Source organism: Cyprinus carpio, chromosome A22 (assembly GCF_018340385.1).
Source record: "Cyprinus carpio isolate SPL01 chromosome A22, ASM1834038v1, whole genome shotgun sequence".
Classification (NCBI taxonomy): Eukaryota; Metazoa; Chordata; class Actinopteri; order Cypriniformes; family Cyprinidae; genus Cyprinus; species Cyprinus carpio.
In genome coordinates, this window is record NC_056593.1 from 5,472,819 (window position 1) to 5,497,521 (window position 24,703).

General features: G+C 35.9%; 2 protein-coding genes across 4 annotated transcripts; both read left to right on the forward strand.

Annotated features, from left to right (window-relative positions):
- Nucleotides 1-8,392: 8,392 nt before the first annotated feature.
- LOC109046886 (hyaluronidase-2-like) lies at nt 8,393-17,566 on the forward strand. 2 transcript variants are annotated; one of them, XM_042712394.1, is made up of 4 exons: nt 8,393-8,724; nt 9,447-10,434; nt 14,529-14,618; nt 16,438-17,566. In XM_042712394.1, exons 2-4 carry the CDS (start codon nt 9,454-9,456, stop codon nt 16,822-16,824), a joined length of 1,458 nt encoding a protein of 485 aa, XP_042568328.1. In that variant the 5' UTR covers nt 8,393-8,724; nt 9,447-9,453; the 3' UTR covers nt 16,825-17,566. The 2 variants fall into 2 exon arrangements, with proteins under 2 accessions (XP_042568328.1, XP_042568327.1); XM_042712393.1 differs by lacking the exon at nt 8,393-8,724 and adding an exon at nt 8,801-9,045.
- Nucleotides 17,567-19,567: 2,001 nt separating this feature from the next.
- On the forward strand, nt 19,568-24,097 carry abhd14a (abhydrolase domain containing 14A). 2 transcript variants are annotated; one of them, XM_019064249.2, is made up of 5 exons: nt 19,568-19,729; nt 20,031-20,308; nt 21,244-21,359; nt 21,464-21,699; nt 21,778-24,097. In XM_019064249.2, exons 2-5 carry the CDS (start codon nt 20,031-20,033, stop codon nt 21,958-21,960), a joined length of 813 nt encoding a protein of 270 aa, XP_018919794.1. In that variant the 5' UTR covers nt 19,568-19,729; the 3' UTR covers nt 21,961-24,097. The 2 variants fall into 2 exon arrangements, with proteins under 2 accessions (XP_018919794.1, XP_042568335.1); XM_042712401.1 differs by lacking the exon at nt 19,568-19,729 and having other exon boundaries at nt 20,008-20,308.
- The last annotated feature ends 606 nt before the right edge of the window (nt 24,098-24,703 follow it).

Below are 24,703 nucleotides of genomic sequence, written 5' to 3' on the forward strand. Positions count from 1 at the left end.
AATTAATGTAGGTGAGCCTAATTCTACCCAAGTGGATTTAATTGAGGTGATATTACTATATTCATTGTCTAAAAATGTTTATGAACTATTCCTACTATTAAATATTCCATAAAATGTGATGCATAGGAAGTGACATCATTTGGACCCGTCTGCAGACTTAAATTGAGATTAACTTAATTCCATTTTTCTTATTTCTTCTCAAACAAATCGCATCTTTGACTGTACTCATGTGGATTACTTTGTGTATTATTGTGATGTTTTTATCAGCTTTTTGGACTTATTATAATGGCACCTATTTACTGCAGAGGAACTATTGGCAAACAGTGATGTAGTCCTAAATTTCTCCATTTTTTTTTTCTTTTCAGATGATGAAACAAGCTAAATCGGTATTTTTTGATGGGCTAAGAATGAGTACATTTCAAATAGTTTTTCATTTTTGGGTGAACTGTTACTTTAAGTTGTAACTCTAGAAAGTAAATGAGGCCTAAGGTGAGTAATGTTGTTTAAAGGTCCTGAAACCAATATTTATAGTGTTTTTTATTGATGATTTTTTTTGTTTTGTTTAATTATTATGCTGCAGTAGTTTTTTATACTTTTAGATATTTTTTATCTCTACAAGTGTCACGTCTTTTCCTTCTGCAGTCTGTTTTTCCTCACTGTCCTCTTGTCGAACTGTTTTTTTTTTTTTTTCCCACAGGACTGAACTCATCCTTTGCTTCCTTTCCTTCATGTTCCATCCACAAACAAAAGAGCATGTTATCTTCTGCTTGTGGGAACTTTTATCATTACAAAGACCGTTTTCCAGCAATGCAAATCACTGAACAAAGGCACTGGCAGAAACTCAGGAAAATCATTTGGACCTAAGAATAGACTAATTTACAGTATTGCTAAATCAAGCCTCACTATTATTGCTTAAAGAGATTTTAACAAACCACTAACACTAAAGACCCGTTCAAACCAAGGAGATAACAACTTAAGTTTTAATAATCATCCTTTTTGAATGAGAATGAGGACAATTACTGCTTTAACGATAACAACAGAGGAACTTTTTTTTTTTCACCACCATTTGTGCTACAAACATTAATGATTTATCAAATCATTTGGCTTGTTCTAATTAAGAGACTTTCAGAGGATAAAATGAGCAAATAATTCCCATCATAGAGACTTGGGTGGGATTTACTGACTCTGGCCAGAACAGCCACCTAGCAACCCTTTAGAACAGGCTAGTTACCACATAGCGTTGCACTAATAACAGCTAAGAATGCTTTAGCAAGCAAATAACATGTTTAACACTTTCTTCAACAAAAGTTTTCACTGCTGTATTGGATCTACATTCCATATCCATGATTCCATCTTTAAGGAACCTCGGTCTCACACCCACCCACCCATATTCCCAGTTGGGACACTTATTCCTGCTGGATTTCCTGAAGATTAGCTGTTATTTCCATGGAGAGGCGAAAAATGAGCAGTGATGGCTTTTAGTTTGCTGTGCTGTTTGACTCGTAATCTCTCTCATATGAGTTACTCAAACTGCTTCAGTGCATATGAAACAATTTTATATCCTAAATCTGCAATCAAAACTCCCACGTTATATTTAACTCAGAATTACATGGAAGCTTCCATCCATCTCGGCTGTGCAGCTGCATTTAGCATTAGCAGAAAGTATCTAGCAGTGGCTTCCAGGTTAGATTTGCATTAAATTCCAGAGCAATGTTATAGTGCACAGTAAGCATGAAGCTGCACTGCATTAACCTTCAATGGAGCATGAGTGAGTCATGCAGAAACATACAAATGAGCTCGTAAACGTAGCATAAAACAGTTACGAATTGTCATGAGACTGTGTTGAGATGTGCAGTATCTCTTGCTGAATTACACTTGCAAAGTGTTGTTGCATAGGCTACTACCATTTGAAGCTTTTATCAATGCATACTATATATTATTTAAAAAAACAGTAGGCAGTATGTATTATATAGTATGCAAATATTATATGTATATAAAGTGTTTACCATTGCATATTGCGCACCAGTGTTACTTTAGGATCACTGAAATGCTATTATAGTTTTATTAATAGTTTCAACTAGTTTTTATTTTCATATTGTACATTTTAATTTCTTTTTTGAAGTTTTAGTAATTCTGTTTTTGTCATTTTTTAAAAACATTTTTTTATTTTAGTACATCAAGTACGACCTGTTAACTAGCTGAAATAAAATATATATTTCCAAATATTTTGTTTAATTAACGTTTATTTAATTTAAATGAACATAAATGTTTTTTTAATGGTATTTGTTAACTATAATAACCCTGCTGTAAACTGATTCAGATATTATACTTATGTATTTCATTCTGAACATAGCCGTTGAGAGTGTTTGTAGGGCTGATCCATCGATGTGAGCTGGTCCTCCTTAATTACTTTCATATGATTCTCAGTAATTAAAACCTCAGGCTCATTAGGCAACAGCGTTCATATATTTCAAATATTTAGCCATGCGAACAGGAATGTTCCAAACTCTCGGTTGTGCTGTAAATGTTCCTTAAGCCTATAAATTTTGCTTTATGGTAAGTTTGTAACATAGAAAATAAACATCCCCCAAATGCCTTTTTTTCCGTAATTGGATTGTTTAGAAACATTCACGCAGCCCTTTTCAATGACGTGTCCTTGGGCACCGTGAACATTCTCCCGGAATTGACGCACAGCAGCCTGATTCTTGCAGTGCCAGGCGTCCATGTCCTGCTGGTGGCAGTGACCTTCCTTCCCTTCTGAACACTGACTGTACTGACCAACAGAGTCATGAGCCCTGGGAGAGGAACAGGCTGATCAAGGGGAAAGATTCGTACTCATTCCATTCACTGACACAGGAAACAGGTCAGTGAAAGTGTGTGTGACTTTAAAGGAAACAGATTTGGAGAAATGTAGCATTGCATCACTTGCTCACCAATGAATCCTCTGCAGTGGATGGGTGCCGTCAGAATGAGAGTCCAAACATGAATCCTCTGCAGTGAATGGGTGCCGCCATCAGTTAAGAGTCCTTGTAATGAGAGTTAATGAATAAAGAGAAAAGCTTCTTGTTTGTAAGAAACAAATCTATCTTCAATCTGTTGCTCCCGGCTAAAATACGAGTCCTCTATCCATAATATTGCTCACTCAAAATTCATATTTTAGGCCAGAAATATCTGGTCAGTGCTTTACAGGCATGTGTAACTAGAAGTGTTTGTATTCACATACTTGCCTTGGGTTTATTTTAGGCCGAACTCAGCCTCAAGTTGACTGAAACACATCCTTTTCTTTCATGAAGCAGAAAAGGAGTTACTTAGAAGAGTGTTCAGGCTACTCTTCTCCATACTAAAATGGGACAATAAATATTTGGAATGAATAAATATAAATTCTAAAATACAAAAATAACATTAAAATAATATTATAACATATACTTATTAATAATAATAATTTAGTTAAAAATCATAAATTGTGCACTATTCCTTTAAGGAACTTAAAATGCCTGATGCATTTTATTATGTGTCAGTTTCGGTCAGTACAGCATGTGTGTGTATAATCAGATTTCAGTGTTTTCCTATCCATTTTTCAATAAAGTGCCATGTTATTGCTGAGGTCAAGAGTTTTAAGGATTCAGTCTCTCTCTTGTTTTTACTTACAGGTCTCTGTTCTTTGCTTTCTCTGCAAAACCCCCGAAAGCCGCTCCTGAGTCAGCAAAGAAGAGGAAACAAGAGAAAGGCATCGAGGGCAGTTCAGCTGTGTTTACTGGCTTCGTCAAACTTGATGATCGCTTCGCTCAGACACAGGAGGTCAGTTATCGATCTTCTGATTAGTGAAGGACAGAGCTGATTGATTTTTACTCTATTCATCACTCTAAAACAAGCCTTTCAGACTCCACTGATGTCATTGTTTAAACCATGAGCCAAAATTTTTTTTGGGGGGGCCATTTTTTTGTGCCATGGACAAGAATTATAATTCAAAAGTGTTTTTTTTTTTCTTTGTATGGCTTTCAATTTTCTCAACAGCAAATAATAAAATGAGTTGGTTTTTTTTTAGACAGCAACCATGGCAACATGAGTGCTAGCGAGAATTTACATAGTCTCAAATGTAGCTTGTACAGATGTAACAATCTGTATTTTATGGTATTAGGCAAAATAAAATAAAATGATTGTCAAAGTGTAGCAATGTTTGCACAAATCAAGTCAAATTTCTGCTGGCCAAACCAGGGACCAACTTGAACCTGTTGCGAAATCTGCGTGGGAAAATCTTTTGCCCTCATGTCTGGATTGCGTAGATTAATAAAATATGGATTTAATGTGAAAAATTCTTTGAAATGGTATGACTTTTATTCTTTTTTTTTTTTTTTGTTTTTTTATTGATTAGTTATTGGATTGATAATATACTAACACCTGCTGGTGTGGATGTGAAGTTTTGCTTTAATATTCATATGATTGTAAGAATTATAACATCATATGATCTCTATTTTGACCCATTTTTTTACATTTTCAGTTTTCATTATTTTAGTATCATTACTATACTAAGTTTTCCTATTTTGAATGTTTTTATTGTTTTCCAGTTTACTTTTAGATAAAAAATTTTTTTAAAATGTCTATGTCTTTAGTCATTTTTATTTCATTTTTAGTAACTATTAAAAGATTCAAAATAAGATTAAATAAGTTGTAAATCCTATTTATTTATTTATTTATTATTATTTAATTTTAACTCACATAATTACACAATATCAGTGAAAAATCCTTCACAGTTGTATCTATCCTTTCTTTATAAGAGGCTGTAGTGGTTTTGGACTCATAACATACTGACACCTACTGGTGTGGATGCATGGAGTTTTTGCTTTATTAATTCAGTCATATGATCTCCACGAGGTACTCTCCACAAAAAAAATAAATCAGCTTTTTTTTTTTTTTAAAAACATTTATCAGATGCTTTTATCCACCTAAATTGATTGAAGGCACATATTTTATCAGTATTTATATCCCCAGGGAATGAAATTCATGACCTTAAGTGTTAATAGTGCCATATTCTACTATATATTTTTTTTAAGTACTATTAATTTCTTTTGCTATAAAACTTTTTAATTAGCATTCTTGCCTCTATCTCAGCCACCATCTACAGTTTCATCACTTTCACAGTGATTTATTAGTTTATTATACCTTAAGTTCTGCTCAGAGGTGGGAGTCTTCTATATCACCTTGGCAACCAGAACTGGGAGCCACATGGGGTCTCCCGCAGGGGCTGATCTGAGATCAAACTAAACCACTCAAATCCAATTCTCAATCACGGTAAGATCATAAGTCTGGCCAGGCTCCCGGGGCTGGTGGCGGGTGGGTGAGACGGGCAGGAATGTGTAGGAGGTACAGGGGTGTGGTCTCTCCCAGATCAAAACTGTGAGTCTCTCTTAAAGAAGCTGTGCATTCAGTGACAGGCGAGCTGAAGCAGGTGTACATCTACACACAGAAACTACTGACGACGTCTGTCTGCTGGGAGAGAGACAACCTTTCAGCACAGTGAGTAGGAGCTTTTATTTGACATGGCATAAAAATGATGTGTTCATTTGAAAAGTTTTCTGAAGAAAAATATCTTAATGTACGTTGTGTGTTAAGCTACATTTAAAAATCTAACAAATGTAGTGTATCATAGTAATATAGATAATATAGAAAAAACATGGTATGTGTACAAATATATTACAAATTTAAATTCTGTCATCAGACATAAGATTGTCTTTTTTCATAGAAGACATTCAGTAGATTTTCTAGGCTGCTCTTTTCCTTACTATGAAAGTGAAGTCTTTTGATGTCATATCATAGTTTTGCATGAGAGAGAAAAAGACTCAATCTAAGTCAGTTTCATCTACAATATTTCCCTTTTCCATATGTGAAATCCCAAATGCACTTGGGTATTTTTCTAACATTTTGCACAAAGTTTAACATCAGTGACATTAAAGCTATCACTTTTAATTCAGTTTTAGTCATTTTAGTACTTAAACGAAACAAAATGTGAACAAACATAAATAAAATACGTTTATTTTATATTCTGTTTATTTGTTTTAACATTTCATTTATTTAAATTCACAGAATTTTTTTTGCATTTTTTTTTTTTTAGTTTTATTTAACAATAAAAACAGTGGCCATTACATTTCCGAAGAGAATTAAGGAACATACACCTGTCAAAGTCAGATGGAGAGTATTCTCATGTTTTCACCTCACATAATTAGACATTAGTGGTGAAAAACACTCACAGCTGTACGGTCTGTCCTCTGTTTATAAGAGGCTGTAAGGGTCTGTGTTGGCTCTCACAGTCCTTTATTAGTACAAGATGTGTTTTAGGATTGAGGTATTCTGCCCGGAGCGGGGACTCGTCCGGAATGTCTGCCTCCTGCTGCGGACAGAAGCAAACATACACGACGTATTCCTCATTTGAGGGACCAATGCATATTTTCAGTTCTAGATGAAGCATCGAAACTGGATTGATTTCAGTTGTGACGTTTTCGTGACATCTGCCGTTCAAAGACGACATCAAAGGTGACCCCTTTGGCCTGCAGCTGTGGGTGGTTTTCCTTCTGTCCGCCCCCCTTCCACTTCTCCACTAATGTAGACCTCAGAACTCCTATAGCACTGACCGCAACTTGTCATTACACCCATCTTCACTGTAACACATGGAAACAAGGTCTTTCCGGGAGGCCTTTATGTTCTGTAGGCGTCCTATAGGGATTCGTAGTTTGAGGCTGAATGAGCTTTTGTTCTTGGAATGTTAGTGAACATTAGCAAACATTTGCATCTGTAAAGAGCAAGCGGGTCAATAGGTTTCTCATGGTGAAATGTGCTTGCGGGCAGAGGATGTTGAGAAATTATGAGGTGCTAAGATTGTTTCGTGGGTTCATTCACAAATACTTCATCAGTTTCAGGTGAGTCAGCACACAGGATGGTCCCCAAAGCCACAGGAAAGCGCACTTCCCTGCAGTCAGCTGACTTCCTGTCTCTCAAAGGTTAATGCCAATTCCGCCAACACTACCGGCTATGTTGCGTAACACCATTGTTGGCTTATTTTACCGTTTTAATGTACTGTTTTAAAAATTAATGTTTTAAATCTAAGCTCTAAAAAGAATAGAGTTATTTTCAGTGCTGACTCATTTAGCTTTTCCAGAGTAGTCTAATACAATAAATCAAGAGTTTATGGTAGCCTAATGTAATTTACAAAAGTATATTGTATTACTGTGATTTGTGTTCAGAAACATGGTATTAACATGATACATGTCTAAAAACAACAACAACAAAACATAGTAGATTATTATAATGATACCGCGTTCAAAACCAACAGTAGCCTAGTACTTTTTAATAGTCAGAGTCCGGAAAATAATAAATATAGCAAAGGAAGGAAAAGAGTAAATTTCATTCTCAGAATGATTTCGGAGTGAAATGTGATATGTGGTTAACACATCAATCAGTGATAAATGTATAGATCCTAAAACAGAGAGGTTTTTTTTTGGTCATATAAAAAGTATGCATCCTTTGGTTGCATGAATTATTACTTAAATAACAAACACAACAAATACTGTTTTGTATCACTTCATAAAAAATTATATTTTTTTTTCAGCCCAGAATGCTTTATTATATAGTAGATATTCCAGAGGTGCATGAATTCTGAATGTTTTAAATGTCATAAATAATGAAAAATAAAAAAATGTCATAAACATTTAAATGTCATCAATATATATATATATATATATATATATATATATATATATATATATATATATATATATATATATATATATAACCAACATATAAAGAAGAAATAACCATTAATTTGGTACAATGCACTTGTTGTGTACGTTTTTACATTGTTCTTATATTTAAAAATATCTGCATGTCATTACATTTATAATTAGAGCTATTCCTTACACCTTAACCCACACTTAAACTTACCCATACCACCAAACCTGTCCATAACCTTACTTGTATCCCACATCCATAGTAGCAAAAGTGTTTTGCAGTACAATATATAATAATAATTAAAAAAAAACTTGTCACTTTTAGACTTGCGCACTATTCATTTACTATGTATCATTGCTCTTTGTTGATTTTGATTGCTTCCATTGTCCTCATTTGTAAGTCGCTTTGGATAAAAGCGTCTGCTAAATGACTAAATATAATGTAATGTAAATGTTTATAAGGCTCTAAACTCCTGCAGGTCTCTCGGCTCGGTTCAGTGGAATTGCTTCTTCATCCCCAGCGGAGAAATCCGGACTCAACCAACTCGCTATGTAGGGGGGACAGTAGGCACATTTAAGAGAACTCCTCTGCGTTTGCACCGAAAGTAACGACTTTGGCACTTTATATAGACTTAATCTGTAATTTTTCATCGTATTACATCGAGTGGTCTCAAATTTTGACGTCACAGAATATCAAACTGCGTCATTTATACGAACCCGCACCCCTCTATCCACAACCACATTCATCAATCTTAGGGCCGAGATCCTCACACATTCAATCGCTGATCCAGATGAGACAGCTGAGCACGAGCGCTACTCGCAAACCGCGAACGGGGCGTTTCAAAGACGTCGAAACAATGAAAATAGACAGTTTCGTTTTAAAATAGCGATTGGGATTTTGTAGGTATGCGGTGTTGGCGTCCGCTGGATGGATGGGTGGACGCTACGTGGTAGTTTATGAGTGATCGGACCGGTGTGCTGAGCGGGTTCAGTCCGATCTAAACAGGTCAGCGTTTCCTCAAACAGTTTACAGTTAGTTTGTATAACTGTTACTAGAATATAATGCGGAAGCGGTTTTGTAACACTCCACTGAACATGATCCGACTCGCATGTTTGAAACAAAGTTTAAACGTTCTGTGGAATGCACAAAATATGAGTGCTTATCGTTTGTTTCCTTTTGTTCCATTTCGAATGTCAGAACGGCGTTCTAATAATACCAAGGTCATGGGTTCCATTCCCAGCGATCACTTGTACTGTAAAAATATATTTTAGAAGCATTTGACAAAAGTTTAGTAGGTGGCAGAATGTAAATGTTTAATTTATTTGTGTAAGTATATTGATAATGTAACAGTGAAGTAATCATGTTAATTTTAATGCTTGCAGAGAATGTGATTATGCAATTGGTTGTTTGTATTAATAGCAAGTTATATTTTGTTCCTTCCTTCCTTTCGCTTATGAAAGTTCCTTCCACACTTTTTTACTTTTAAAGCTCAGCTGGTAGAGCATTGTTCTAACAAAGCCAAACTCATGGGTTCGATTCCCATGCATTATCTGTTTTTTTCTTATGATTTTTTGATAAAGTTGTGCAAAATTCATAATTGTAAGTGCTCTCATTTATGTATAATGTAACAGTGAACCAAACTGCACGTGAAAATGTTTTAACATGCTTTAGAACATTCAAAGTGAGTTTGAAATTGTATTAATTGTAGTGGTTTTCTGTATTCTTAGGTCTGAAATGAGAAACATCACACATCTATTCGGGGAGACCCGACCTCAATGGGTCTCCTGGCTGCGGCTCTTGTTTTCGATGCTCTTTTGGACCTGTTTAAAAGCACAGCAGTTAAAAAACACTAGATGGCCGCTGTATTCCGGCAAGCCTTTGCTTTTGGCCTGGAACGCCCCTACAGAGGACTGTAGACCTCGACATGAAGTCACCTTCCAGTTAGATCAATTCCAAATAGTGGCGTCACCGAACGAGGGCTTCACCAAGCAAAATCTCACCATTTTTTATCATGACCGTTTAGGTTTGTACCCATATTTTGAGTCGGACAGCACTGCAGTCAACGGCGGCCTACCGCAAATCGCCAGTCTTACACAACACCTAGAACGGATGCCTGAAGGGCTCAAGAAGTACATCAAGGACTCGACAGTGAAAGGCCTCGCTGTGATCGACTGGGAGGAATGGCGGCCCCTCTGGATACGTAATTGGGGCCCTAAAGACATTTACCGTAATCGTTCGCGACAGTTAGTCGCTGAGAAAAACCCAACTTGGCCTCAAGATCAGGTGGCCAAAGTGGCCCAGCAAGAGTTTGAGCTTTCTGCACGTAAGTTCATGTTGGAGACACTTCGATCGGCCAAGAACTTACGGCCCCAGCAACTTTGGGGTTTCTACCTCTTTCCTGATTGTTACAATCACAATTACCAAACTAAGAACTACACAGGACGCTGTCCAGATGTGGAGGTGACCAGGAACGACCAACTAAAGTGGCTGTGGATGGAGAGTTCAGCTCTGTATCCTTCCATATACATGGCAAAAGTGCTGAAGGACCAACCGGCCGGACGCCAGTTCGTACGCAACCGGGTCAAGGAGGGCATGAGGTTGGCTTCTGTTGGGAATGGGTCAGCCAGGCCTGTGTTTGTCTACACACGGCCCACTTACCAAAACAATCCTCCAGCTTCTAACAGCAACCCTCTTGATCTCCTGCTGCTGACAGAGGTGAGATTTTCGTAAGGTGATGCTTGTGTTGCTCTTGGTGTGGCAGTGTTTGATTTTCCTCAGAAAGAGTGTTAATACTGGACCAGTGTGGGTGCTTGTTTGTTGAAGTTGACCTGGACCATAAGTAGTCGTGCACAACATATTGGTATCATATTAATAATCGGTCAATACTAGGGATTTTTTTTATTAGTTTCGGGTGATATTGGATATTTAATTGTTGCTTATGGTTATTTGCTCTATTTTTACATTTAGATTACCTTTTCCTTCATCTAACACTCACTGAAAGATAATCTTAAACAAACAAAAAAAATTATTACACTGGTGAATGTAATATTTGGCAGATCTCAAAATGAATATCCATTTTTAACAATTATACTGTATATTATAATTTTGAGGCTTAAACTTGGGACATTTAAATAATGGAATTTGATTTTCAGTTCTTTTATTTTATTTTAGATAAAATATACATTTTTCTTTTTTGTAATTATTGCCTATTTATCGGTTATCGGCCATTACTTGAAAATAATTATCGGCTTATTAGTATCTGCCAGAAATCTTTTATTTGTTATATATATGCAGGTCATGATATGTGCATATCACATATTAAATCTGTCATACATTTTTTATTGTTTTTAAAATTTAGGATTAGTTGTAAATAAATGAAATAAAAACATTTAAAATGAGCACTTTTCCTCTTTTTAGTAATTTTTTTCTATTCTTAAATTATATTATTAAACAATAAGCATAAAACACAAAACTAATTTCAATAATTTTACATTCTACAAGTAAGTTAAACATTAAAACATTATAATGTTTGGTATGAAAAAATTATATTCATTTTGAGATTTGCATTTACATTTTATAGTGTAAAATTATAAAATTAGAATATACATTATAAGATTACATTGTACAGTGTTAAATTATACATTTTTTAAAATATAAAGTGTTTTAAAATGAGCATTAACAATTAAATACCTAATTAAAACGTTTCTAATATTGGCCAATAACCGATATGGTTAACTGATATACCGATATGTTGTGCAGTCTAAGTCTAGTCAATAGTAATTTTGTTGACGTTTTAATCTAAAGGGACACTTATTGTAGGTTCCTGAGGTAAGTAACCTGAGATCAGTTTTTGCAGAATTTAAATGTTCCACCTTTTGGACACCAGCCCAGATTTTTATCCACAAAAATTTTTAGAGGCAGGTCCTGCAGAGGCAAAACCCAAAACCTGAGCTACATTTGTCCAGCTGAACCGATCTTTGTGTTGGTTTGTTGGCTTTTGTGGCTGTTTGAGGGAAGTTCAGCTGTTTCTGAGGTGTTCGTATTTCAGGAGTGCAGTGTCATAGTGTGTTTATCCTGCTTGTCCTAAATATAGCAAGCACACATGCAGAATCTTCTCAGCTTTCTGGAGACAGACTCATCTGTGTTCCTCATCGAGTCTCGTCTTCTCTGTAGTACAAATACCACAATGCCATCAGCAGCTCGGATGACACGTGAAGCCCTGAGGTTTACTGGAGCAGGCATCTGATGATGTTTACCAACACACATTTAAAACGAACCTAGCAGTTAAAGTTCGGTATTCAGGTCAACTCGCCTGACACGACTAAATGACCAATATGATTCTTAATCAATGTTTTCTTTAAAAATCGATCCAGAAGTAATTATGAAAAGCAATTATACAGTGCATTACAAAATGTTTTACAAAATAATTAATTCAATTAAATTCAGTTCACATTTATTTGAATAGTGCTTTTCACGATACAAATCGATACAAATCGTTGCAAAGCAGCTTCACAGAATATTTAGGCTTTATCAGTGGTGACTGTCAAGGTGATGTGTATATGGCAGAAATGAACAGGAAACAAATCCAATTAGTTGATGACAATTATCTGACAAATATTTCCTAATTGAGTAAAAAAAAAATGTGTAGAAAACAGATTTTTAGTCCACTTAAAAGAAAAAAACTACTTTGTTTGGTCCAAATTGGTTCCTCTGATTGAAAAAACACCCATTTAATATGTTTAATGGTGTATTGAATAGGGTCAAATGACTGCAAAAAAAATGTGCGACTTTTCAAATATTTTATTTATTGTTTGATTTAATATTAATGTGTATTATTAATATAAAAGTTGTATAAAACATACATTTTAAATGTAACGTTATACATTTTTTATTTTAATATTTGTAAATGTAATATTAATATAAATTGTAATTTAATATTTATATTTTTAATTTTAGATATATTTGTAATGTATTTTAAATATTTGTGTGATTTCTGTTTTCAAATATTTTTAAATAATAATATATATTAATATAATATTTATATACATTATATAAATAATAAAAACAAATTATTACTATAAATATTAATATGATTTGTAATTTTATATATATATAATGATATTACTATAATTTATAATACATAATGTATAATGATATATATATATATATATTTTAAAAATAAATTATAGCTATCAATTTGTAAAAAATTACAACAAAATAAATAAAAATCGTTGTAATAATTTTGTGTCTTAATGTAAACTCCCAATAACATCTAATCATACTATGTCTAGTTAGCAGACCTTAAGTAACCGTCCATACTGAGGTCACCGCTGGTCACATGACCCGTCTGTAAAACTGTAGTCTGTAGAGTAATTCTGGTCTGTTCTGAGGCTGAAGATCACATAACAGCTACTGGCTGGATCTGTGTTTCGGTGTGGATGTAATTTGTGTTTGGTCTCCAGATTGCCAGTGTGTGTGAGTGAGTGCTTGTGTTTGTAAGGGAATGATGAGGTTTAGTGTTTGGGGTTCGTCAGACGTGTGTGGAGAGCCTGAGTGCTGCCAGGTATAAAAATACAAGCCAAGCCACTTTCCAGCATGTCTCTGAGAAAAACACTACACTTGAGCTAGAACAAACTCCTTGTGGGAAACGTTTCTTGATTTGTCACATGACCTGGTCAGTTAACAGCCTTAGGAAGGGATTTTTCGTCTGAATAAACTCTGCTGTACAATCTTCACATTAATTACACTTTTCATACGTTTTACGGCACAGTTCATCAACTCGCCACAACACTGTGATATATTTAGTTTAATTACATGAAAATGAGAACTCTAAACACAAATCAGCAAACCGAAAAATTTTCATTATATAATTTGAAAAAAAAGTTTTTTTTTATTCTCTTTCAGTTTATATTTTTGTATATTATGATTATTATCATAGTTGTTTTATTTTATATCTTATAATTATAAATTAGCATAATAATAATAATAATCATTAATATTTTTTATAATTTGATATTAATGCTATTAATATAATACTTTATTATAATTAAGTGTTATTTTTATAATAAAAATTATTATTATTAGTAGTAGTAATATTGTTATTATTGTGGTTGTTATTAAATATTAATACTTTTCATGTGTATTATCATCATGTATTTATTTTATAATAAATTTTATATACATTTATTATATAATAAATCAAATTTTAATTATTCTATTCTATTATTAAACAGTCATACTAATAATTTTAGTTATTGCTGTTATAATTTGATATTTTATAATAAATTAATAATTCATAAGTAGCATTTATTAATGCTCATATTATAGTTGTTATTAAATACTAATACAATTAATGCAAACTAAAACTACTTTTCGTGATTTGATACACATCATGTCTGTCGTAGAGAAGTCAGTGATTCATTCATCAAGCAGAAAAGTTTGGGTTGACGTCAGTGTCTGCGGAGCGAGAGGTGAAGCGTTTCAACAAAAGCCAAAGAATGAGCGAGTGATTGTCACTACTGTAATGAAAAGGCTGAAGATGAAGTGTGTGGTCAAGAAAGAGAAAAATAAAGCCTTTGTTGTGCATTACCGATGTCACTTGTCACAGTTCTACAAATGACAGAACGATTAACAAACACGCGCACAGATGGACTGTTCATAAACACAAGCTCAGTTTGGTGATGCAATTATTTGTAAGACTGAGAAGCCTTTTTTCATTTGTGAAGCGTTATCTAAACACCTGTTCTGCTTGCTGATCAGATCCTAACATTTGTGTTGAGATGAACTGATGATTCTGTCTGTCTGCGCAGATGGACCTGGTGTCGACCATCGGCGAGAGCGTGGCGTTGGGTGTAGCGGGCGTCATCCTCTGGGGCGACTCCAACTACGCTAGCAGTCATGTAAGTTTGTGGCCTAATCAGAGCGCTTACTGGCCTCCTTCACATTAATGGACATCAGCGGTTGAGTCATGTTGGGTTTTTAATAGCAGATGTAGAACACTTCGGAAGCTCTGAACCACAACGTGAAAAAATACAGAAATAGTGTCTTACTGAGCCTAAATCAGAAGACTTTTTCTCTCTTCAAAACCTTTTTCTTAATTCAGTTTTTGGTTTCTTTTTTCAAAACATTTTTCTCTCTAAAAAGCAACACAAGTGAGTGAAAAAAGAGATGGGTAGCTAATATTAGCATGCTGTACCAACATCGGCCGCCAGGTGTCACAATCAGTATGCATGAAATTAATGCACTTTAAACCTGGTGGCCGATGTTGGTACTGCATGCTAATGTTAGCTAGCCATTCTCTCTCTCTCTCTCTAATGCTGTTTGAAGATGTTGGTAGTTGTTGGTACTTCGACCTGTCTTCTCTCTCTCTCGTGTTGTTCTTGGAGAGAAAACAAGTTTTGAAAAGAGAAAAAAATAGATTTAAAGAGAGAAAAAGTCTTCGAGCGTAGGTTCAGGAAGGAACGAAGACACTATTTTTTTTCCCCCACATTGATTTTTTTTTTTTTTACATTGCAGTTCAGGGCTTCTGTAGAATGCAGAGTGATATATAAACATTAATGATCTTGTACAATGAGTCTGTTATTATCAGAAAATAAACACTGACCTCGACATGAAGTGGTGGTGTCTTTTAAAACCATAATGAGGTCTATTTAGTGACTGACAATATATTGATACCATACATTGATTATTTATTTATTTTTTTGTTAATGTATTGCATACTAGTTTCCCCCGTTTTTACTTTCAGATTAATTTTATCATCATCTAACATTCACTTAAATTGAATCTTTAAAAACAAAAATTATTTAAAAAAAATTAGTAATTTAATTAGTAAATTAATTGTATTTTTTATTGTTTATTTTTAGTTTATTCAACAGTATTTATTACAACATTTCTTTCATTATTTGTCAGGCATTTATTGCTCTTATTGTTTATACATAATGTAAATGAAAGTAAACAAAACAGCTGAATTAAATATTTTACACAATATTTAGATATACAGTTATATGCACACACACAATTTTATTTGTTTATAATTATATAAAAAGTATAGTTTAGTGTGTTTGTATATTATTAAATGACAGTTTTTATTAATCATTATAATCATTATTAATAATTATATAAAAATGAAAATGTGTTAAAATAAAATTATATTAAAATGAATTACATATGTATGTTTTGTGTGTGTGTTGGTATATATATATATATATATATAGTTTGTATAGTAAGTCAAAAATAAAAAAACTTACAACACAAAATATATATTTGTACAGAAATTGTTTATATTTATACATATATGTATAATCATATAAAAAATATTAAATTACAATTTATTATTAATCTTATGCGAAATTAAAGTTAAAATAATTATTTATATATATATATATAATATATATATATATATAATATATATATATATATATATATATAATTTATTTATTTATATATATTTGGGTTTGTATACATATATTTTAAATCAAAAATTGTAAAAAAAAAAAAAAAATCAAACATTATTCTATTGATTTTAAAGACACAAGGAGAAAGTATTTCTTTTATTATGCCAATGCAGAAATTAGCCAAAGCAGATAATCATGAAATGATCAAATATTGGCCAATGAATCTTCTTAGCAGTTAATGATTGCAAAAGATATTGGTCTAATTTGCAACCTAGAGTACGAAAAAAGTCATATTTGATGAATTCTTTCCTCTGGTTTCTTCCAGGCGGCTTGCTCCAAGCTTAATGATTACCTGCGAGGGCCGTTGGGTCATTACCTGCTCAACGTGACGTCAGCCGCCGAGCAGTGCAGCCGAAACCTCTGCGGATTTCGTGGCCGCTGCCTTCGCAAACGTCCCGACACGGACACGTACCTGCACCTCAGCCCGAGCACCCACAGCATAGAGCGTCAGGGAAACACGCTGAAGGTCTCGGGACAGATGGGTGAAGAAGAGCTGAGCCGCGTACGTGACGAGTTCCAGTGTCAGTGCTATAACGGGTACGTCGGCGACGACTGCAGCCAGAGGGATGCTGGGAATAGAGCTGTGCTCGTCTGGACCACGTTTTTGCAAGTTCTGCTGTTGCCGCTGCTCTTGATGGGGTTCCTGCACTGATGAGTTCAGTAGAAGTGGTCAAGAAATGCATGACGTCAGCAGGAGGAAGGCCTTTTGTTTGCTAGAGTTTGGACAGAAATGGAGAATTTGAATGCGCACGCTAACTCTGTGGACTGTATGTACAGCACAGTGGTGGCTCAGTGTGGTTTTTTGTTCGAGTGCATCGCCCCCTGCTGCATGGGAGGCTGAACTGCGACAGGCTGAACTGTGGTTTTGGGCTATGTTTGATGTTAGTGTGAAAGAAATGTTATCTTGTCTGTGTGCATTTTTTATATATATGTATAGAAAAAAATTTGATGTGGTGGTTTCCGCTGTCATCAGAGGCCTTTTTAATTTTTTTGTCTTTATACCTGCGTAAAACCAGTAGTGACCTTACTTCTGCTGTGTGTCACATGACCAGCTCCTTAAAAGGGACAGGTTTTGTTACTTGCAACGCTGCTGCCTCATTAAAACCTCACTTAGATTCAAACCTGTTTTCTGTATCACATTTCACTCCAAAATTAAAAGAGATTAGAGAAATTACATTTTGCGTGAGGAAAATGAACCTGTTTTAGGAACATTTTCTTTATTTTTTCCATTGGTTTTCCTTTGATTTCATGACATTTGTGCATTTTCACCCCAGAAATTCTCATAAGACTTTTTTTTGTTGTTGCTGTCGTCATCATTATTGCAATGTTATTATTAAAATTATTACATTTTCAGTGTGATTCTCTTTATAGTAAAGCATTTGTTGTAAAAAAAAGTTTAAAATTAAATCTTAATGAATTAAAGACAATATAAGAAATTCTACCATGAGATATAAAATGGCAATTTAAATTGTTATAAATTTTTATACTTAAAATTGTTAAAATAATAATATTAACATGAAATTTAAATTCATGAAATGTATATTTCTCTCCAAAATTAAAAGCCTGTTTTAGCATCATTTAATTTTTTTTTTGTTTTCATTTTTTCCAGTTGATTTTCCTCCTAGAAATTATAATGTATTCAAACGATTACATTTTTATTCTCAGGATCCTCGATGTGATTCTCATTATAGTCATTTTAAAATAATACGAATAAGATGAAAAATCAGTTTGTGAATGTGCTTAATTATGATAAAAATGTCACAACGGATCTTAATGGTCCTATAATTAGGTTTCTTTATGCAAAAAGTTTTGCCATTGTTTTATTTTTTTCTGGTTGTTTTATTTTAATTTGGGGGTGTTATTTGAATTCTTTTATGTTCTTGACAGGTTTTCTCAGACCACTGCCGGATAGTGAGGAATTTTTGAAAATCTTGTGACTTCTGCCAAAAACATGAATGTAAATGCCAAATCAGCGAACTGCGGTTCACACAAGCAAAGATGCCTTCTTCTTTTTCTGCCTGGGTTCACAAATCTGTTTTGAGGCAGGGTTTCCCTCTTTTATTGCTGAACTTTGCATTTCTGCTCTTTATTCGTGTGGGATAAACTGGAAAGGCTTTGTGTATTTTCAGAGTTTGTGTCATCGCAGGAAAACAACTACACCATCATAGATCTACATTTTGTTTTTTTTCCCTTTAGGTTTTTTTTTTTTGTAATAGTGACTTTAAAAGGAATTGTTCACCCAAAAATGAAAATTCTGTCATTTACAAACTGCTTTCTTGTCTGTCAGCAAACTAGGTAATGATAGAAATTGCATATTTGGGTGACCATGTGTTGAAGAACCTCACAAGTGCAAAATGAAACCTAAAAAGCTTCATTTTTATTTTCATACAATAGAACTTTGATACCAAATTCTGCTGGTTCTGTCCGGATTGACTCGTATAAAGTGAGTTATACAGGATCAATCTCTTCCAGGCTGAATTGTATCCGGTGTTTGGTGACTCAGTCAAGTGAATTGTTCTGAAAGTCTTCGTTTTATATTTTTACAATAAATCTCATACATAAAAGCAACGTCTTGCTTGTCATTTTTTTTTATTTTTTTTTAGTAAGTAAAGTAGAGTATGGTATGATGCTGAAATCTGGGGTTTGTTTCATTTAAAAACTGGACATTTTTTGTTCAACATTGAACACTGAAGACATATTTTTCCCCTCATCCTCACTAGCTAGCACACTCAGTTTTTCCCGCCCTTGGTTTCTTGTTTTCTAGGCCCTGCTCTGCTTCTGAGGGGGTAGTCGGACCGTGCCAAAGGGAACATTAGGGGCTGGCAGCACAGAGAACGTCTTGTGTTATTATAACTCAAACCAGACATCCAGTCTGCTTTTATTCTCTCCCCTCTGCTTTGCTCTGGGATCTTCCGTGTGTTTATAAAACTGGAATCTGTGGCTCAGTCTGCTGGGAATCGCAAAAGCCAATACGTCATCCTGTACAGTATTACATGGGGCTCTGATGAACAATGCACATAGTTTTCTCTTTATTCAATTAGAATAGAAATTAAAACTATTTACTCATTTATTCCTTAGGAAAATTAACCATTATTTTATCATAGTAAAAGTTTAGCATTTGTATAACCAGAGTTTTACTGAAAGAACCATCCACATATCATTTTTTTCTCCTGCCTCATATTATTTCCATCACAAAAAGGTTTGCAATTGTATTTCAATATAATTGTTCCCCCCTTCACCTTTTATTCTCTCATCACAATGTCTCTTTAGAGGCGCAGTAGGTTTCCAAATGTGTAGTAACATGCCCTTTTTTTTATGAGATATTATTTCGCAACATCTCTAAGGAAAGGTTAACTTACAGCCACAGGAATGAGTCAATGAGCGCGACTAAAAAGATCCGGAACCATCGCACGCGTTTCCTGCTTCCACACGGAACTATTATTGTGGGTGACGCATTAACGCTGCGCTATTGTCACTGCATGCGAATAATGATCAATCGCAAACTTTCCGACAGTCATCGATTATTGGATATTTACAGGGTTTCGTATATTTTTTAGGTAAGTGCTAAATGTACAACACAGCTGTCATGTTATTGCATTTATCGTCGTGTTGGTTGCATCGCTTTATTTCCGCGATGTTATTTAGATTTGTTTTTTAAAATGGTAATTACGCATACTCTGTTTTAAAAAGTGTTTTATAAACTCGATCATGGATTTCAGATGTTTTCGTGTTTTTTTTTTTCCGTGTCACCCAGTTAAAATGGAGTCTGGAGGTTTAATCTGCTGCGATTAATGGTTGCTCCTCGTGTCAGCTCGTGTGATTGTTTCATCTGCTGTAATTAAATGGGTTTACATGCAGATGATGAACTTCCTCCGCAACCGTCTGGTGGTGTTGGGGCTGGTGTTGCTGGCCACAGTGCTGCTGTATCTGCTGCTGCCCTCCATGCGGCAGGGGAGCATGGAGCCGTCTCTGGAGGTGCAGCAGCGGAGGGGTCTGATCGCCGCCTCTCCTCCTCCGCCGCCGCCGCCAAACAGCATCAACATCACGGTCAGGACCGGACAGCTGCCCGGGGACCCGCCGCTCTTCTTCAGAGAGGCTCTGCCTGTGGACAGCGCTGGGCGACAGATTGTGCCCAGGTCAGTTTACCTTATAATTTCAGTTTTATTCCATAGTTATATCATGGCTGTATTGCGCTGATAGACATCAGTTTTGGCGCATCATTCGAACGTTCCAAATTTACGTCATAATTGGAAAGCTCTCTATAGAATAGAATAGTAAATCTGATTCGTTCTTCAGTTGATAACCATTAAGAATCTAATATACGTCTATGGGACAAAGCATTGTACCAGCATTATACCATGGTTAAACTATGTGCTTACCATGGTTTAAAGGGATACTCCACCCCAAAATGAAAATTTTGTCATTAATCACTTACCCCCATGTTGTTCCAAACCCGTAAAAGCTTCATTCGTCTTCGGAACACAATTTAAGATATTTTGGATGAAAACCAGGAGGCTTGTGACTGTCCCATTAACTGCCAAATAAATAACAGTGTCAAGGTCCAGGAAAGTATGAAAAGCATCGTCAGAATACTCCATCTGCCATCAGTGATTCAACCGTAACGTTATGAAGCGTCGACAATACTTTTTGTAAGCAAAAACAAAAATAACGACTTTATTCAACAATTTGTCTCCTCTGTGTCTCTCCGCATCAGCGTAGCGCCATTTTGGAGAACAACCGCTGAATGCAAGTAGTTTACGCAGCGCGGCTGACACAGAAGGGCGTAAGCTGACACTACTGATCACTGACAAGCTACCCAATATCGCGTTCATTTTCGCAGATGAATCGCCTTCGATAATGAACGTGATATTGCATAGCTTGTCAGTGAACTACGGCTCTGTCTATTAAATGCCGCTCCATTTGAAAGCAGGTGATGGCGATTTAGCGCTAATCAGGCAACCGGCTTTACTGACAAGATGCGCGTGACAATCACATGCGATACATTGCCCAGCCCTATGACCTATTCTTATGTAACTGTAAAGATTCAGCATCTGTATCTCCTCTCCATCAGGCTGCAGATGGTGCTTCTTCATGGTCAGGCCTTCACCTCTAAGACTTGGGAGGAGTTGGGCACCCTCAGCCTGCTGGCGTCCAATGGGTACCAGGCCCTCGCTCTCGACCTGCCCGGTATGAGCTCTGTAAACTTATATTTCACTTTATTAATGTTCTTGATATGCTGATTTATTAAAAATTTATAAAGCAGATCACTAAACTGTCTTGTTTCTTGTCAGGTTTTGGGAATTCTCCGGACTCAGAGTCTGTAAAGTCAGATCAGAGCCGCGTGGACCTGCTAAAGCGTTTTCTGGAATCTCTGGGCGTGCGAGCACCGGTGTTACTGAGCCCGTCTATGAGTGGCCATTACGCCCTGCCGTTCCTCCAGAAACACAGCGCCCAGCTGCATGGCTTTGTGCCCATTGCCCCCGTGGGCACCCGCGGCATCACCCCACAGCAGTACCGCGACATCCAGGTGCCGTATTTCTTTCAAATCATCTCACACTTGATTTTAATGTTGGGTTTTAATTCTCACTTCTCATCTGTATGACAGACTCCTACACTGATCATATATGGAGAGTTAGACACCAACCTGGGCGCCCAATCTCATAAGAACCTGATTCAGCTGCCCAATCACACCGTGGTGAAGCTGGCAGGAGCGCGACACGCCTGTTACATGGACAAACCCCGCGAGTTCCACCGCACTCTGCTCGACTTCCTCAGCAAACTCGAATGAGGGACGGAGAGAGTGAGAACGGTTCAACAAAACATGTGAAAATGACTTTGGAAGAGACTGGGTGAAGAAAAAGACCGACGCGAGACAAGAAAATGATGAACAGGACTGCGGTGTAGCTGTAAAACCAGTCCTGAAACGTAACACAACACCTGAACGTTCTATCAGCCATCCACATCAGCTCACTCCTTATGATTTCCCTGCGTGCACCATCAAGAGATTAGATATTATAATATATCAAACAAACAAAACTTCTGCAGAATTACTATAGTAAAGCTCCTTTTGTAGATTGTAAGCATTTCCTTTTATCAGTTTTGACATTGTTGCCTGTAATGGCCTGACTGGAGGTTGTTACATTTTCCAGCCTGAGGGTTGTTCTGTAATGCTGTTCTCATGGTTTCCATGGTTTCCAGTCTGCTGAATGTTCCTGTAACAACACAATAGCCATGGTTTTCAGTCTGAGAACTATTCTGTAATGTTGTTGCCATGGTTTCTGTTCTGACAGATGTTTCTGTAACATAGTTGCCATGGTTTCCTTTCTGAGAGATGTTCTTTAATGCTGTTGCCAAGGATGTTCCTGTAACACAGTTGCCATGGTTTCCAGTCTTGAGAGTTATTCCGTAACGCTGTTTCCATAGTTTCTGGTCTGACGGATTTTCCTGTAGCATAGTTGCCATGGTTTTCTTTCTGAGGGTTGTTCTGTATCACTGTTGCCATGGTTTCCAGGGTGCAAAATGTTCCTGTAACTCAGTTGCCATGGTTTCCAGTCTGAAGAATATGGCTGTAACTTAGTTGCCGTGGTTTCCTTTCTGAGGGTTATTCTGCATCGCTGTTTCCATAGTTTCTTGTCTGAGGAATGTTCCTGTAACGCAGTTGTCGTGGTTTCTTATCTTAGGGTTGTTCCCATAAAAATGGCTGCCATGGTTTCCAGTCTGAGAAATGTTCCTGTAACTAAGTTGCCATGGTTTTCTAAGGGAAGTTCCTGTAACACAATTGCAGTGGTTTCCAGTCTGAGAGTGATTCTGTAATGCTGTTGCCATGGTTTCTGCTCTGACAAATGTTCCTGTCACATAGTTGCCATGGTTTCCTTTCTGAGAGTTGTTCTATAACGCTGCTGCCATGGTTTCCAGTCTGAACCATGTTCCTGTAACTCAGTTGCCATGGCCTTCTTTCTGAGGGATGTACCTGTAACACAACTGGCATGGTTTTCAGGCTAAGACATGTTCCTGTGAATCAGTTGCCACGGTTTCCAGACTGACAGTTGTTCCTATAACACAGTTGTCATAGTTTCTAGTCTGACAGTTGCTTCCAATAACATGGTTTCCATTCTGAGGATAGTTCCGGTAACTCATGTGCCATGTTTTCTGGTCTTTGGCTGTTCCTATAATAGAAATTCCATGGTTTCATGTATGAGGGTTGTTTTTTTTTAATACGATTGTCATGGTTTTCTCTAACAACGTGAATCACGTAATACCAAAAATCAGTGTCATGACTGCCATAACCCTCCATCTCAAATATGCTTGACAGAAGTCATCAATCCTACAAGAACATCTCAGAGAAGAAAACAGTGTTTCTCATTTTTGGTTTGAATGGGTTTGTCTTATCATCTCGTGAAATCATCCAGAGTGTTCACACCAGCAGCTGGCACATACATACTACTGAATGAAGCGTGTAAGTGTGTGAATGACTCACCATATGGTTTTAGAAGTGCAAAAATAGAGACAAAAGTTGCAGTATTGGAAGCCTGTAAATTGAGTTTTTCATTATCAGTAGTTGTCAGACTTGTACTGGCAGTAGATTATTCCTTGCATTAAATAGAACATTTCCTGAGACTGCAGAGGAGAAAAAGTGTTCACTTAATGGTGCTGGTATTTCATTACCACACCTAAAAATGTAGGTGTTCATTACATATTTATTATTTATTGCTTAAAGCTTCTACATGACAGAAAACGTAACGTGTGTGGTATTTCTGTGCTGTGGTCTGTTGTTTTGTTTGTTTATAGCCTGTAAATCTGAATATATTTTAGAGGACAGTGAGGCACCTCTGACATCCCAAATCTTCAACCTGAAGGGATGCATGGTACTGCAGAGCCATGAAACATACTTTTGTTCAATGCAAAATAAAGTTCATTAACATTAATGTTTCGGCGTTTGTGATTGAATGGACATACACCACGAGAGACATCAGGTACAACCAAACAATTGTAAGGGAGGGGTCTATAAGTGCACTAAATGAAGTTAAAGTTCAAACTCTTCAGCCCTCACGCACATCATGTCTGTCAAAAACGTGGTTGTTGGTTGGAATATTAGAACTAAGAACATTAACATAACGCTAAAAGGCACTTCACTTCAGTGAATACTTGCCGGGTAATGAATAAATAAATATTACCTTACAACTCATCTCCTTTCAAATCCACATCATATGAATATCGTGCACAATAAATAACAAAAATCATGCACAAAAAATAACGTGCACAATACACTGTGGTATTTACGAGAAGCACTGGGGTCCAGGGAGTACATGGAAATCCTACACTAATGGATGTTTTGACTAAAGGAGAACATGGTGGGCTTCAATATGATGTCTGTCAGAGATCGTAACGTACCTATAATACGTGTGAGTATAAATTTGTTCTTGACTAGCTGAAATCGACAGGTAGCCTACTTTTCATATAAAGTAGTTTGATCTTCTCAGTTGTTTAAAAGATTAAGGCAATTATGAAATTTTGATAAAATGTAAAATTTT

Bases quoted from the DNA above. Each gene is read 5' to 3' on its own strand.
- abhd14a (XM_042712401.1), top strand. From the start codon at position 20,025: ATGCAGATGATGAACTTCCTCCGCAACCGTCTGGTGGTGTTGGGGCTG. The intron at 20,309-21,243 runs GTCAGTTTACCT...CCTCTCCATCAG, and splicing joins GGGCGACAGATTGTGCCCAG to GCTGCAGATGGTGCTTCTTC. The intron at 21,360-21,463 runs GTATGAGCTCTG...GTTTCTTGTCAG, and splicing joins CCTCGCTCTCGACCTGCCCG to GTTTTGGGAATTCTCCGGAC.
- LOC109046886 (XM_042712393.1), top strand. The intron at 10,435-14,528 runs GTGAGATTTTCG...CTGTCTGCGCAG, and splicing joins ATCTCCTGCTGCTGACAGAG to ATGGACCTGGTGTCGACCAT. The intron at 14,619-16,437 runs GTAAGTTTGTGG...GGTTTCTTCCAG, and splicing joins CCAACTACGCTAGCAGTCAT to GCGGCTTGCTCCAAGCTTAA.